This window comes from Phocoena phocoena, chromosome 17, assembly GCF_963924675.1.
Source record: "Phocoena phocoena chromosome 17, mPhoPho1.1, whole genome shotgun sequence".
Taxonomy (NCBI): Eukaryota; Metazoa; Chordata; class Mammalia; order Artiodactyla; family Phocoenidae; genus Phocoena; species Phocoena phocoena.
In genome coordinates this window covers 36,219,653-36,236,244 of record NC_089235.1, presented here as the reverse complement: position 1 = coordinate 36,236,244, position 16,592 = coordinate 36,219,653, and the positions used below count along the sequence as shown (strand labels likewise).

The following is a 16,592-nucleotide window of genomic DNA, read 5'->3' as shown; positions in this document are numbered from 1 at the left end:
CATGATAAATTAAAGTGATGAAGGAGAAAACTCTACAACCAAGAATACTCTACCCAGCAAGACTGTCATTCAGATTTGATGAAGAGATGAAAAGTTTTAAAGACAGGCAAAAACTAAAAGAGTTAAACACCACCAAAACAGCTTTACAAGAAATGTTAAAGGGACTTCCCCAAGTGAAAAAGACAACTAGATATATAAAAATTGAGAAAGAAAAAATCTCATTGGTAAAGGAAAATACATAATGAAGGTAGTAAATCAACCACATATAAAGCTAGTTGGGAGGTTTAAAGACCAAAGTAGTAAAATCATCTAAACCACCATAAGTAGTTAAGGGATATTTTTTAAAAGTTGTAAAATATGAAACATTAAATGTGGGGTAGGAGATGCAGGACTGTTAGAATGCATTTGAACTTAAATGAACAACCCCAAATAATCACATATACATATAGAGATTTCTATACATAAACCTCATAGTAACCACAAACCAAAAACCTATAATAGATACACACTCAATAAAAGAGAAAGGAATCCAAAGATAACACTAATGATAGTTATCAGATCACAAAGGAAGAGAACAAAAGAAGAATAAAGGAGCAAAAACCAACCACAAAATGATCAGAAAACAATTAACAAAATGGCACTAAGTAGATAAATATTAATAATTACTTTGAAAGTTAATGGACTGAATGCTCCAATCAAAAATCCACTCCACATAGAGTCACTGAATGGATAAAAAAACAAGACCCATATATATGCTGTCTACAAAAGACTCACTTCAGAAATAAAAACAACTGCAAACTGAAAGTGAGGTGTTGGTAAAAGTTATTCCATGCAAATGAAAATGAAAAGAAAGATGAGGTATCAATATTTATATGAGACAAAATAGACTTTAAAACAAAGACTGTAATAAGAGACAAAAAAGGACATTACATAATGATAAAAGGATCAATCCACAAAGATATAACAATTGTAAATATATATGTACTCAACATAGGAACAACTAAATACATAGAGCCAATATTAACAGACATAAAGAAAGAAATTGACAGTAACACAGTAATAGTGAGAGACTTTAACATCCCATTTAAATCAATGAATAGATCATGCAGACAGAAAATCAAAGAGTGGCCTTAAATGATGCATTATACCGAATGGACTTACTAGTCATATATAGAACATTCTATCCAAAAGCTGATGAATATACATTCTTTTCAAGTGTACATTGAACTATATTCAGGATAGATCCCGTGCTAGACCACAAAGCAAGTTTCTGTAAATTTAAGAAAACTGAAATCATTTTAAGCATCATTTCCAACCACAACACTTTGAGACTAGAAATTAATTACAAGAAAAAAAACTGCAAAAACACAAACTCATGGAAGCTAAACAGTATGCTACTAAACAAAATTTTAAAATCAAATAGGAAAAAATCAAATTTGAAATAAAAAAAATCAGAAGATTAATGGAAATGAAAAGACAAGGATGCAAAATTCTATGGGTAGCAGAAAAGGCAGTGCTAAGGGGGACTTTAGAGTGATACAAGCTTACCTCTGGAAACAAGAAAAATCTCAAATAAACAACCTAACCTGATACCTAAAGGAACCAGAAAAAGAAGAACAAACAAAACACAAAGTCATCAGAAGGAAAAAAATTATAAAGATCAGAGAGGATATAAATTAAATGGAGACTAAAAATAAATAAATAAATAAAAAGGTCAAGGAAACCAAAAGCTTGTTCTTTGAAAAGATAAAGGATCATAAAAGATTACTAAGAAAAACTCTATACCAATAAAATGGACAACCAAGAAGAAATGGACAAATTCGTAGAAATGTACACTTTCCCGAGATTGTACCAAGAAGACATAGAAAATACAAATAGATCAAATACCAGTAATAAAATTGAATCCATTAAAACAAACAAATAAACTACCAACAAACAAAAGTCCAGGACCAAACAGCTTCACAGGTGAATTCTAGCAAACATTTAGAGAAGAGTTAACATTTATCCTTCTCAAACTACTCCAAAAAATTGCAGAGGAAATAATGCTTTCAAACTCATTGCAATCTGTATCAAAATCCCAATGGCATGCATTTTTCACAGAACTAGAGCAAATGATCCTAAAATTTATATGGAACCACAAAAGGCCTCTAATAGCCAAAGCAATCTTGAGAAAAAAGAACAAAGTTGGAGGTATCACACTCCCAATTTCAAACTATACTACGAAGCTACAGTAATTAAAACAGTATGTTGCTGGCACAAAAACAGGCACATAGATTAATGGAACAGAATAGAGAACCCGGAAATGAACCCACACTTATATGGCCAATTAACCTACAACAAAGGAAGCAGGAATATACAATGGGGAAAAGACAGCCTCTTCAATAAATGTGGTTGGGAAAACTGGACAGCTACAAGCAAAAGAATCAAACTGGACTACTCTCTCACACTATGCACAAAAATTAACTCAAAATAGATTAAAGACTTAAATGTAAGACCTGAAACCATAAAACTCTAGAAACAGGCATTATGTTCTTTGGTTCTGTTTTTTTTTTTTTAATTAAAAAAAAATTCAGGTAGTATGCTCTTTGACATTGGCCTTAGTAACACTTTTATTGGATATGTTTCCTCAGACAAGGGAAACAAAAGCAAAAACAAACAAATGGGATTCATCAAACTAAAAAGTTTTGTACAGCGAAGGAATCTATGAACAAAACAAAAAGGTCACCTACTGAATGGGAGAAGATATTGCAAACAGTATATCTGATAATGGTTTAATATCCAAAAAAATATTAAAAACTCCTAGAACTCAACATCAAAAAACATACAACCCAACTAAAAAATGGGAGAGGATCTGAACAGACATTTTTCCAAAGAAGACATACATTTGGTCAAAAGGCCTGTGAAAAGATGCTCAACATCATTAATCATAAGGGAAATGCAAATCAAAACCACAATGAAATATCACCTCACACCTGTCAGAATGGTTATTATCAAAAAGACAACAAATAACCAGTGCTGGTGAGGATGTAGAGAAAAGGGAACCCTGGTGCACTATTCGTGGGAATGTAAATAAGTGCAGCCACTATGGAATACATTAGGGAGAGGCCTCAAAAAATTACAAATAGAAATACAATATTATCCAGCACTTCTACTCCTGGGTATTTATTCAAAGAAAATGAAAACACTAATTAGAAAAGATATATGCACCCCTATGTTTATTGCAGCATTATTTATAATAGCCAAGATATGGAAGCAACCTAAATGCCCATCAGTAGAAGAATGAATAAAGAAGATGTGGTCTATGTATACAATGGAATATTACTCAACAATATAAATAATGAAATCTTGCCATTTGCGACAACATGGATGGACCTAGAGGGTATTATGCTCAGTAAAATAAGTCAGACAAGGAAAGACAAATACTGTATGATTTCAATTGTATATGGAATCTAAAAAACAAAACAATAAATAAACATAACAAAACAGAAGTAGAAATATAGAGAGAACAAATAGATGGTTGCCAGAGGGAGGTGGGTGGGGAAAGGAAAGAAATAGCTGAAAGAAAATAGAAGTACAAACTTCCAGTTGCAAAACAAATGAGTCACAGGTATGAAATACACAGTGTGGGGAATATAGTCAATAATTATGTAATATCTTTGTATGGTGACAGATCTTAACTAGACTTATTATGGTGATTATTTTGAAATATATAGCAATATTGAATCACTATATTATGTAACTATAAGATAAATAAATACAATGTGATAAATGTAATTAATACTGCTGTATGTCATACATGGAAGTTGTTAAGAGGGTAAATCCTAAGTGTTCTCAGTACAAGAAAAAATACTTTTTTTTCTATTTCTTTAATTTTGTATCTATATGAGATGATAGATGTTCATTAAACTTAAATTCCATAATGTATGTATGTCAAATCATTATGCTATACAACTTAAGCTTATATAGTGCTATATGTCAATTATCTCAATAAAACTGGAAGAAAAATTCAATTGACAAGAAAAGATGACTTTAATAAATAAAACACCAATTGCCTTTTCTTTGTTACTGTCTCCCTTTCTTTATTCCCAAGTTTCAGTATACTTACCTGAATCACACCTCCCAAGAAGGAAACAGCTGCAGCAACACCAATCCTTTGCATCTCAAAGTCAGATAAGCCCAGCACACTTGTGTTACTCTGTGTGGTAAGGTTCTGACTGTTCAGAGGGACAAGCCGTTCCACTGCATTAGCTGATATTAAGGATGTCAAGGCAAAGGTGCCTAAAGCGGGTGGGGGGGGATCTTCTGTTAGTAACAGACTCAATAAACATTATTGGATTCCACCATTAAAGTTGAATCCATGTTGTAAAACCAAAACAGATCTATTAGAAGCACTCTCCTCTGCACCCCCACTATTCCACCCTTCACTCCATGGAATAAACAAAAACTCACCTTTTTATATACAAATTTCTTCCACATACAGCCATGCCATCTACTTGCTATTCCCTCCTAGGCCATACATTTTCCTACCTCTCTGCAGACCTACATAGAGAATGCCCTCAAAACAGGGATTAAGATCATGGTGTGGATTTGAATCCAGCTCCTCCATTTATCACTATCACGATTTAGAGCACATTACTTTGAGTCTAAATCACCTCAAGCATAAAATGCAGGTAATAATGCCTGTGTTTTAGAGTTTGAGGAGAATATAAATGAGATGATAAATATGAAGACCTCAATAGGCTCAGTGGAAAATATGACTCTTTGCTGAATCTGGGGCTCATTGACTGAAATTCTTGCTCCTCCAATCTACTTATGAAAACATCCTTGTCTTTCCTGGTCTGGCTCAAATTCCATATTCAACATAGATCCATCCCAGATTCCCCAGTCCAGGTTAAATATTTCTATTCCCTGTGCTCTCATAACAGAGTACACCTTTACTATAGTATAACAACAACATACTGTGGCCCATAAAATGATGAAACATACCATTTCTGTCTACTGTAACTAGATAAGTTTCAAAGGTATATCCCAGGAATTGTCCTGGCCTCACACAAATGCAGGACCATTTTCAGTGTGTTCCCCTCTTCCTGCCAAGAGTTCTGATGCTCTTATCTTGGCACAGCATGTCTGAGAATGTAGCCACACCAGCAGGGAAATGCCATTTCCCAAAGAGAGGGTTCAGCAATTTTGGATTAAAGAAACAAATTGCAGCATAGTAAAAACATTCCCCCAACCCTTTACCTAAAGACCTTACTTTGCCCCAGGTCATAAATGACACTGCGTGAAAAAGGGCCTGTCACAAGATATAGACATCTCAACAAATGGTATGCAGCCTCATAGGGCAAGAGAGCCAAGTCAGACAGAAACAAAGTCTCAATGGAAAACTGACGCAGAAAATCCTTTGGTTTTAAAGGATAAGTGAGGCAGTATGTGCTGTGATTCAGAATAGTATGGTGATTGTAGCCTCCAATAAACCTCACCTTAAATCTCAGTACCGCCATCTCAATATCTTTATCTAAAGACAGAAAGCATTCCTCACCCAAGGGGGTTGTGATGAGACTTAAATGAAATAATGTACTATACCACATATCTCAATATATTGCATGTAGCTGACACCTATAAAAAGTAATTCTTAATAAGATTAAAACCAGAATGCTCTGTTATAGTCTGTTATTCAATGTTCACTGTTCCGTTGAATTGATGGTATATAAATACATAGAGCAAATTGCATAAAGTTCTCTTAGGGAGCTAAGTCATTCTCAATAAATCATCAAGTCATGATCACTGTTCTCATCATAAAGTACTAAATTAAGAACACATCAAGGACCAAATATATATAATGATTAGAGACAAGATTCTGACATCAAGGATTGGCAATGCCAAATAAGGAATATTTGCCATAGGATCTGCCCTTGCCTTATTTTTTCAAGGTATGCTACAACAGAATTTCTCAGTCTTATATTCCTGAAAGTAAAGAAGTGTGTATTTTGGGCTTTAAATCTAGAACATAGAGCAAAATGATTTGTACAAAAGCCACTGAACAAATGACTAGAGAACTGAGAACAAAAATGATCTAGAGTTAATTTTTGAGTAGGCCTAGCTTTCCTAAGATTTGAAAGAAGATAAGAAGGAATTGAATGGTAAGAGAGAACAGCCATCAAAAATGTTTTGTTGAGAAAAGAAAAGTGAGTCTCACCTGTGTGTGAGTCACATCCCAAGAACTTCTCTAGAGAGAGACATTGCCAGAAATGGCTATGGGGTTACTTACTGTGTCAACATGGTTATGGGAGTATTGCCTCTTTTCAAAGGATGACACTTTGCTGTTTCTGAGATAGTTGAGAACAATCAAGGATGTTGAGGCTGCTGGTGACTATACGATGATGTTGTGAATGACATTTTACCTTCTCTATCTTATTGGTCTTGCTTTGTCTTTATCTTCTCCCTACTACTCCTCTGCTCTTTCCTTCAATTTCTCAATGTTTCATTCTGATTAGGCTTTAAACCTACTAGTGGTACCCTTAAATACCACTAAACCCATCTAGTAGCTTAAGAGTGGGTGGCAAGACCTAATAGGAAGTGAATTGGGGCCTCAGAATTGGACAGGGCTAAGTTCAAATTCCTGGTCAAGGTACCTAACCTCTCTCAGCTTGCTTATTTGTAAGTTGATGATAAAATATCTAGCTACAAAATCTGGGTAGAGATTAAGTGATATTTCATATATAAAAACATCTGTCACAATTCCTACCACATTTGGTAAATAATTGTTTGCTTATTTTCTTTTCTTCTACAGAGCATTCTATTGTCTCCCTAATCTTTTCTCTAAATTAATGAACGTATTTTTCTCTTTAAAATTTTTTTCTCTAATTTAGAAGATAATTATATCCTACAAATTGTCACATATGGGTTATCTTCAACAATTTTGTTTCCACTGGACTGATACCCAAGTTTCTGCTCTTTTCCTTTTTAGTCTAAGATATGTTCTTTGCAAGTCACAAGAAGCAATCAATGATTTATTCCTTTTTAAAATATATATGTACTTTAAATTAAAATAAGAAAATTGTGCTGTTAAAAATACAGCACATTTGGTGTCTTTATATTCTAGCTTTTGGATTATTTGCTTTTAAAGATACCTCAAGCATTATTTATTATTGCATTTAGTAATTCATTATTGCATTCTGATTACCTGAGTTGGAGGGAAAATCCCAGATAATGTGATTTTTCTTTATGAAAGCAACATCAATCTCTTAATAGTAAAATGGAAGTAGGCATTCCCACACATATATATATATATACACCAAAATATATATATATACACCACACATATATATATATATATATATATATATATGTGTGTGGTGTATATATATATACACCAAAATATACCAAATATACCAAATATATATATATATATATATAAAATATACCAAATATACCAAATATATATATATATATGTGTGTGTGTGGTGTATATATATATACACCAAAATATACCAAAATATATATATACACCAAAATATATATATATACACCACACATATATATATAAATATACACCAAAATAAAGTACAATAATATTATTTAAAAGAAAAATATGTTCTCTATGCTAAATGTTTGCAGAAAATTTAGGTTGGTTCCTATAATTAAGATCATAGGAAGTTCAAAAATAATTAGTTTGTATATTTCTCCTGATATATATATTATATTTAATATTATTAAATTTGTTAAATATAGAGCCTTATACAAGTGGTAATGTGTATATATAGAAATATAATACCATGAGGAAAAAGGATCATTTCTTCTTTACTGATTCTAAAGAATTCTAAATCTGTTGGGATAAAAAGAGAAATGAGGAGATCCAGCTGGCTCTGTCTTTTGGAGAAGTGCTTATGCAGAAATAAAATGCCTTAAGCATTTATTGTGCTATACAGTATCTATAGTAAAGCCTGTAAATTATATGTATTTTGAAATGTATATTATTTACCTAGTAGACTACGAGATTCCTATAGCTGTTAATAATATTTGTTAAATCCAAAGTTTTATATAAATGGCAATTTCAAAACCATGTCACCAGTAAAATGTTTATGATTCCTTAGGAAATAAAGTGGGTTATGTAAATACATACTTAGGTATATCAAGTTAAGTATTTTTGACTTCTTAAAGTAATTATGGTCTATTGGGAATTTTTTTTTTACCTTTTCTTTTATTCTTTGTTTAACAGAGGAGATGTTTTGAGTTCAGCTCTAAAAATAATCTGCTTTTTCTTGCTAATGACATATTTAAGTGTTTTGAAGAATGAAAATAAATTTCCTAGGAAATTAGGGAGCAGGAAATTTTGAATATAATAGGCTTCAAGAACCTGTAATTCATTATTGTGCTTTTCTCCCTTTACATCAACACAAAAGGAAACTGCATTCTTGAGCAGCTGGTTGTAAAGAGAAGAGCTTGGGCTTCAGATTTGACCCCACCTGGTTTGTAATCCATGCACCTACAACTTAATCTGTGCTCTCACAGAAAACTTTTTGAAATTAAGAGGTATTTTTAACCTAAATATGCAAATAATGATGTCTATTTAAAATAATTGTATTAAGATAAAATAGCACACTTAAAGCTCTTAATAAAGCATCTAATAAATAGTACGCCTAAGGTTCTCAAACTTAAGTACATATATACACATACATGTGTAGATAGATAGATGCGTTATTTTAAAAAAACTGGAGATTGTGTGAAAATGCTGATTCTGATTGAATAGATCTGAAGTGGGAACAAGATTTTGCATTTCTAGCAAGATTCCACATAAAATTGATCCTGCTGGTTCGTGGACCATACATTAGGTAGCAGTGTTGTAAATGTCTGATAATTGTTGATCCTATCCTCCATGACAAAGTGGATTATATAAGAAGCCAAATTTACATAAATAAGACATTATTTTATAGGTTAATTTCTGCATGAGAAAATGCATGTAACAATGTGGTAGGCAGAATTATGGCCTTCCAAATGCATCCACATCCTGTAAATATCTTATGTTACATGGCAAAGGGTAATTAATGTTGCAGATGGAATTAAGGTTGCTAATAAACTGACCTTCAGATAAGGAGATTATCCTGGATTGTCTAGGTGTACCCAGTGTAATCACAAGTGTCCTTTAAACATGGAGGATGGAAGCAAAAGATCATAATCAGAAAGAGATTTCCCTGCTGACTCTGAAAATGAAGCATTTGAGCTAAGAATTCAGGAAGCCTTTAGAAGCTGGAAAAGTTAAGAAAACCAAATTGTTCTCTAGAACCTCCAGAAAGAAATGCAGCTCTACTGACATCTCAATTTTAGCCCTGTGGGCCTCATTTCAAACTTCTGATTTCTAAAACTATGGGATAATAAATTTTTCTTGTAGGAAATAAAGTTTTCTTCAATAACACAAACTGACCACTGAAGAAAGAGACACAAAATGGTATTGCTTGCTTACAGACAGATATCTTGCATAAACAAAATGGATAAAAATGCCTCTATGGATATTTCCTCTTGAGTACTTTTATTATTATTACCATAATATTTAAGATTAAGGTATCATTTTTGTAATGATAGCAGCTTTTATTATTTTTTATGTAGCAAGTAATAAATTAGACACTTGTACATCAATTATGTTATCAATATAATCATGATTTTTTTTTTGACATTTTACTATCAAGAAAGCAGCAAATAGACCTTTAAAACTTTGCCCAATCTCATGCAGATAGCAAACACCAAATGTGACACACACCCAGGTCTATCTAACTTCCAAGCCATTGTTTTTAACCAGGCTGCTCTATTATCAGATTACTTGTTCACATTTTATTTGGTAATGAAATGCTAGGCAATGTAAGAGATATACTAATTAGAGGGCATTGTGGAACCTAGCTTGGAAGAAACTTAAAAGATTGTTTAATCTAAATATTAATTACATGGAAAATAATTTTCAATATTTGAGTAACTAAATTTTATAGTCTTTTCCTCAGAGTGCTTATTTTCATTTCATTGTAAATTCAGAACATTTATCCTTCTCTTACAGTCTTTTTACAACTCAAAAATGAACAGAATCTTTAACAATAACCTTGGTTACATAGTAATATAGCAATAAATCCCAGTATGTGTTGAGGCACAGAAAGTTAAATGTCTTGCCCTAATATTTGCTGATATTATTTGCTGATAATATTTGCCCTAATATTTTCAGTAGTAAAGTAAGAATTACATTGGAAATGTAATCAGTAACAAATGATCACTTCTGAGTCCCCTTCATTAGTAATATGAGAAGCATAAGCATAGACAGAAATTATTACCTGTGGCAACATGACGTCCCATTCCAAATATGGCATAAATGATGGCAGGAAACAGAGACCCATACAAACCAAACACGGGGTGCACAGATGAGAGAACAGCAAAGGCCAACCCTGTGAAGAAGAACCAGGGTAAATAGGACCATCTTATAACCCCAAGATACAGTCCATTACAAAGTAGAATGGATATTGGTTTATTTAATGATGAAAGGAATTATGATTTAATTATTCTACTTGCTCAGTGAAAGACTAGCATCATTGTCCTAAATAACAGAAAATTCACTCATTAGCTCATATTTACATTTCAATTCTAAAACCATTCTTTTCGGCCTACTACTTTTTACTTGATTACAGAGATGGCTACAAGAAGACATTAGCTCAGAGTGTCTTCCTGGTAAAAGTGAGAATCATTTTCACATGTTCATTCTATTCACACAATAGCATCTGTGAGATAGGCAGAACTAGTAGCAATACCACTGACAAATAAGAAGCCTGACATGAAATGTAATTAAGGTTGGGGCAAAAAGGATGCACACATTCGAAGGTGCCTGGTTGGCTGGCTAGCTGGCTGGCCTAAGATTGTGTATGCCAGTGTTGGGCCAGTGTGTGAATCCATGAATGTCTCATAACTGGACCCCAGTCTGTATTCAGGTACAATTTCTTAGAGTGAAAAAAACTCAACTTTGCTTATTCAAAGAATAAGTAAGGTGTACCTTAAAACTGTTAATTTTTGTTCTCCTTAGATACTACTGCCTGCACAGTTTGTCACAGGCACATAGAAAATTTTCCTAGACATGTCTAAATTACCACTAGCCATTTAAACATGACCAAAGTGTGCATGCGTATAAACTGATTAAAGTGATCTTGTTTGCCGCTGATCCTTGGCATTAAACAGGTAGTTCTGAGGCAGGAGATAGATGGGCTCCAGGATAGAGATTTACAACTTGCCTGACTGTTTACATTCCCTGGGGAGAGGAAAAGATGGGCTTCAGGCTGGACACTTACAACTAGCCTCCTGTTTATATTTCCTGAGACAGGACATAGGTGGGCTCCAGGTTAGATATTTACAACCAGCCTCCTGTTCGCACTTTGAAATAGAAATAACAACAGAACAGGTTAAATAGCTAGGCTTTGTCTCCTGAGGACACTCTAAGATAACAGTCATGGCAGGAACAGAGAGGGGCTAAACCCTGTCTGAGTAAAGATCAAGAGGTCATGCATTTCCCATCCTTGGGGCAAGGGAGACACTGCACATGCGCAGAAAGGCTCTAAAAGGAGGGGGCACCACCCCATAACATGTGACTCTAAGGCCACTCCTGGGCTGAAATCCATTTTGGAAAAAAGTTAGGCATGCATATTGGGAAGCGTCCTATGGCAGGTCAGGTGTAGAAGAAGAAACCAGATAATTGACCAAAGGTAAACAAAGACCCTGAAGAACTGCCCTATATAAGTGACTTAACCACCTCTTTACCACTTTCCTCATTAGGGAGGATGCCCACACCCTTTCTCTCTGGGTGTGCGTTTCTGCCTCGCTTCTATCTTAACTAAACAATTTCTTTGTGTTCTATCCCACTTGTTGTGCTATGTCTCTAATAATAAACTTTGTACCTGTTTTTACAGTTTTTGCCTCCATGAGAAATACATTTTTAACCGGGGGCGAGAACCAAGGAAAAATAACTTCTAGCCTCTAGCCCTTGATGGTCTGGTGGCTAAAGTTCCTGGTTTTCATCCAGGCTACCCAGGTTCAATTCCTGGGCAGGGAATTAAGCCACCACTCACTGCTGCCTCTCCAAGATCAGTTCAGCTTGGTGCTGATAATCCATTCAAGTTTACACAGTTTAATAATAGCCATTTGATTGAGCATAATGAACTTGACAAGCTACAAAAAGATTTGAGGAAGGAGCTGGCATTAGAACCTAGATTACCTGAACATTAGGCCAGTTAATTATTCACACTATGGAGCCTGGCAATCTGGTTCCCATATCAGTACTTTTTACTGTTTAACTTTTACTATTTTAAAGTTAAGTTTAATCTCTTTAAAATAAATAAACTCTAGTTTTACATCAAATATTTTGTTTCAAGAAGTACAAGATATTTCAGTTACAATTAAAATGCATGAAAGATCTACCAATAACCAGTCCCTTCTTCAGTGTTAAAAACCTGCTTGGGTTGCTTGTTTGCTGACAATGTATTCCTAAAAGTCTGGTGAAGACAAATAAAAAGTTGTTATAGAAGAATTAGTGGCAGAGGCTGCTCTAGAATTTCACACAGGCAGGATGAGAGGCAGCAATCTTGCTGTTGAGAAAGGTCGTGTGAAAGTGCAGGTCTCCAAGCCAGGTTAGCATTGTAAAGCTAAACTTTCCCCCACCCCAATAACAAACACCTCCTGGCATTTATTATAGTGTAAGCAACTGTGTAAGAACATTGTGTGCATTAAACCAGTCATATGGAAAGCTAAAAAGCAACTTTTTCTCATCCATTTTCAGAATGAGTTACTTGATAAAAATTACCTATCAAGAGACAGAAATACAGAGTGCTTCCAAGTAAGAAAAAATGTTGTCCACATTTCAGATCACCCAGATCTACTAAATCAGTGATGGGGGGAAAGGGAAATATGTATGTGGCATATTTAACAAAAGCACCTTGGCTGAATTGCATGGACACTAAATTCTGAGAGATGTGGTAAATACCAACAGAATCAAGTTTGCCAGAAGTACCCTATTTGGCTACATTTCTACTCCACCTGCAACAGCAAATGTAAATATAAAACTAGAAGCAGTCAGAATGGCCATCATAAAAAATCTAGAAACAATAAATGCTGGAGAGTGTGTGGAGAAAAGGGAACACTCTTGCACTGCTGGTGGGAATGTGAATTGGTACAGCCACTATGGAGAACAGTATGGAGGTTCCTTAAAAAACTACAAATAGAACTACCATATGACCCAGCAATCCCACTACTGGGCATATACCCTAAGAAAACCATAATTCAAAAAGAGTCATGTACCAAAATGTTCATTGCAGCTCTATTTACAATAGCCCGGAGATGGAAACAACCTAAGTGTCCATCATCGGATGAGTGGATAAAGAAGATGTGACACATATATACAATGGAATATTACTCAGCCATAAAAAGAAACGAAATTGAGCTATTTGTAATGAGGTGGATGGACCTAGAGTCTGTCATACAGAGTGAAGTAAGTCAGAAAGAGAAAGACAAATACCGTATGCTAACACACATATATAGACACAGACCTACTAAAGAATGGACGTGAGGATATGGGGAAGAGGAAGGGTAAGCTGTGACAAAGCGAGAGAGTGGCATGGACATATATACACTACCAAACGTAAAATAGATAGCTAGTGGGAAGCAGCCACATAGCACAGGGAATTCAGCTTGGTGGTTTGTGACAACCTAGAGGGGTGGGATAGGGAGGGTGGGAGGGAGGAAGACTCAAGAGGGAAGAGATATGGGAACATATGTATATGTATTCACTTTGTTATAAAGCAGAAACTAACACACCACTGTAAAGTAATTATACTCCAATAAAGATGTAAAAAAAAAAAAAATACTAGAAGTAGCTGGACTCTCTCCTCTTGCCTTGTGAATAGGTACTTTTTGTTTGCTTTATTACAAAACTCATCTCTCTCTGTGTTCATCCCAAGTGAAATCTATAAAAAATTAGTTCAAAAACAGAATTTCTTTGGATCTCATATTCCTATCAAATTAAAATAGGAATAATCATGGAAAACATTTCTAACTGCAATCTTTAAAAGATCTCTTGACCTATAAACGCAAAATATCACCTCAGTAGATTTTACAAGAACGATCTCAAAGACCAGAAATCATGTAGACACTTCCTTAATCTCAAATGACACTGATACTGAGCTTTCACATTAAGCAAATGTTGTACACTCTCAATGAGAATCTATTTTTCTGCTAATATGACAATGAACAATGGCCAAAATGAAGGAATGAACTAATTAAGAAATACAATGCTTTAAATTTCAAGTACCCCTTCCATAGATAAAAACAAAAACCCAAACAACCCTCCCATACCCACCTCGAAAAAGGAGAGGAAACTGCATAAAGTTTTCTTTCTCTGATTCATTTATTATTCTGGTTCATACTGTAACCAACATACATATTTTCATACAAAATAAATATGTTAAATCCTCCAAAAATAATGAAAATACTAACTAGTTAGAGTCACTTACAAATTAGTAGAATTATCTACACTTTTCTCCATGTTTAATAAAACAGGGTGTTCAATTCAATCAGAGCAGAATTAGAACTCTCTATTACTTTGGGGGAAATTTCCTGCAAATACTGATAGATATTTGTATTATTTAATCTCACTTAGATAAGAGCAAAAGCAGCACAACAAACAAAAGTATAGAAGAATAAAAACAAAATGGGGGGCTTCCCTGGTGGTGCAGTGGTTGGGAATCTGCCTGCCGATGCAGGGGACACGGGTTCGAGCCCTGGTCTGGGAAGATCCCATATGCCGTGGAGCAACTAAGCCCGTGAGCCACGGCTACTGAGCCTGCGTGTCTGGAGCCTGTGCTCTGCAACGGGAGAGGCTGCAACGGTGAGGGGCCCGCGCACAGCGATGAAGAGTGGCCCCCACTCGCCACAACTGGAGAGAGCCCTCACACAGAAACGAAGACCCAACACAGCCAAAAATAAATAAATGAATTTATTAAAAATAAAAAAAATTGGGTATTAGGCCAAAGGGTGCCAAAAGGGGACAGAGGAGGAATGAGAGGAGAAACGGAGAGAGAGAGAGACTGATTGATTGATTGGAGGAGAAAACCCATAATGAGATCTTTAGATAGCTGATTATTTTTAAAAATCAAAAATCATGTATTGGTAATGCAAGTTTGATATATCCATTAAAGAATGATCACTAGAAGACTTTGAAAGATGCAATTTTTAAGAAAACATGTTTTATAGGTGTGATAACGGTTATTAAAGTAGAAGAAACTCCATATTCCCATGTCAACATTATCAGCAGTTTCAGGGCTTATGAACACTCCCCAACTTTTGAGGGACCCTGAGTGTGAAGTTGGACATTTACCACTGGCAACACTTGCTCCTCCAACCCAGGCTACAGTGAAAATGGCTTCCCTAGACAGAGTGCCTGACCCCTGTCAAGGAAGAACACAAAAGCAGGTAGTTAGCTCACTCTGCCTCTGCACTTACCACAATCTCTTGGCTGAGATTGCTAGAAAGTGACCAATCACTGCTAGTGAGAATGAGAACTGTTTATCACAGAGATGATATTTTATATTTTAAGATACAATTTTTATTTCAGCTTCAAACCAGTTTTATTTGGATTTGTATGATAGCAATTATTTAGAAAATTAAAGAAACCTGGAACTGCAAAGGATCATGTCTAGAAATTGAATAGTGTATCTGAAGTTGTTAATTGGTGCTGGAATTACATACAGAGAGCTGCTCTATTGGGGACTTTATATTTTCTTGGCTTAGTGACCTCACTTCTTTATTGAGAGCCCAGGCAGCTAAGACTCAGAGGCACTGGTTTATTCCCCTCAAGCATGAATACAAGAACAGCAGTATTTCATAGACTGTAGCATTTAGTTATGGAGCTTCAAATACTACCCAGAAAACTACAGTTACCACAACTCAATGAAACAACTATTCCAGTAGAATTCACTGCTCCCAGAATGTCAATCCTTTTCATGAAACACCTTTGGGCTTTCTTAGGGGTTGAACTATTCCCCACTCTGATTCATATATTGAAATCTTAATTCCTAGCACCTCAGAATATGACTTTATTTGGAAATAGGGTCATTGCAGATGTAATTGTGTAGGAATTCACAAGGTTGTAGGATGCAGTCATCCCAGAATACAGTGGGTTTATAATCCAATATGACTGATAAAAGAATGCCATATGAAGAAACATAAGCACACAGGAAGAATGCCATACAAAGATGAAGGCAGAAATCAGGATAATTATTCTTCATTCCAAGAACACCAAAAGTTACCAGCAAACCACCAGAAGCTAGGAGAGTGGCACATTAACAAATTATCCCTCACAGCTCTCAGAAGATATCAACTCTGCTCATACCTCGATTTTAGAATTCTAGCCTCCAGAACTGTAGGGCAATAAATTTCTGTTGTTTAAGTCACCCAGCTTATGGTATTTTGTTACAGAACCCCTAGCAAACATACAAGTATTAGTTTTTGGAGGGAGCAGGAAGTAAGAGGTCATTTGATGCTGTGGTGTTCAATCTCACATTCTGAACAGGACTGAAACACTT

At 35.0% G+C, this 16,592-nt stretch overlaps 1 protein-coding gene across 1 annotated transcript in view; it reads right to left on the bottom strand.

Annotated features, from left to right (window-relative positions):
• Nucleotides 1–16,592, bottom strand: part of SLC26A7 (solute carrier family 26 member 7) — a 202,424-nt gene that overhangs the window by 144,535 nt on the left and 41,297 nt on the right. The window contains exons 2-3 of the mRNA XM_065895196.1: nt 10,311–10,421; nt 4,106–4,278 (exon numbers count right to left, since the gene is read on the bottom strand). Coding sequence (XP_065751268.1) covers nt 4,106–4,278; nt 10,311–10,421 — 284 coding nt within the window. The remainder of the gene's footprint in view (nt 1–4,105; nt 4,279–10,310; nt 10,422–16,592) is intronic.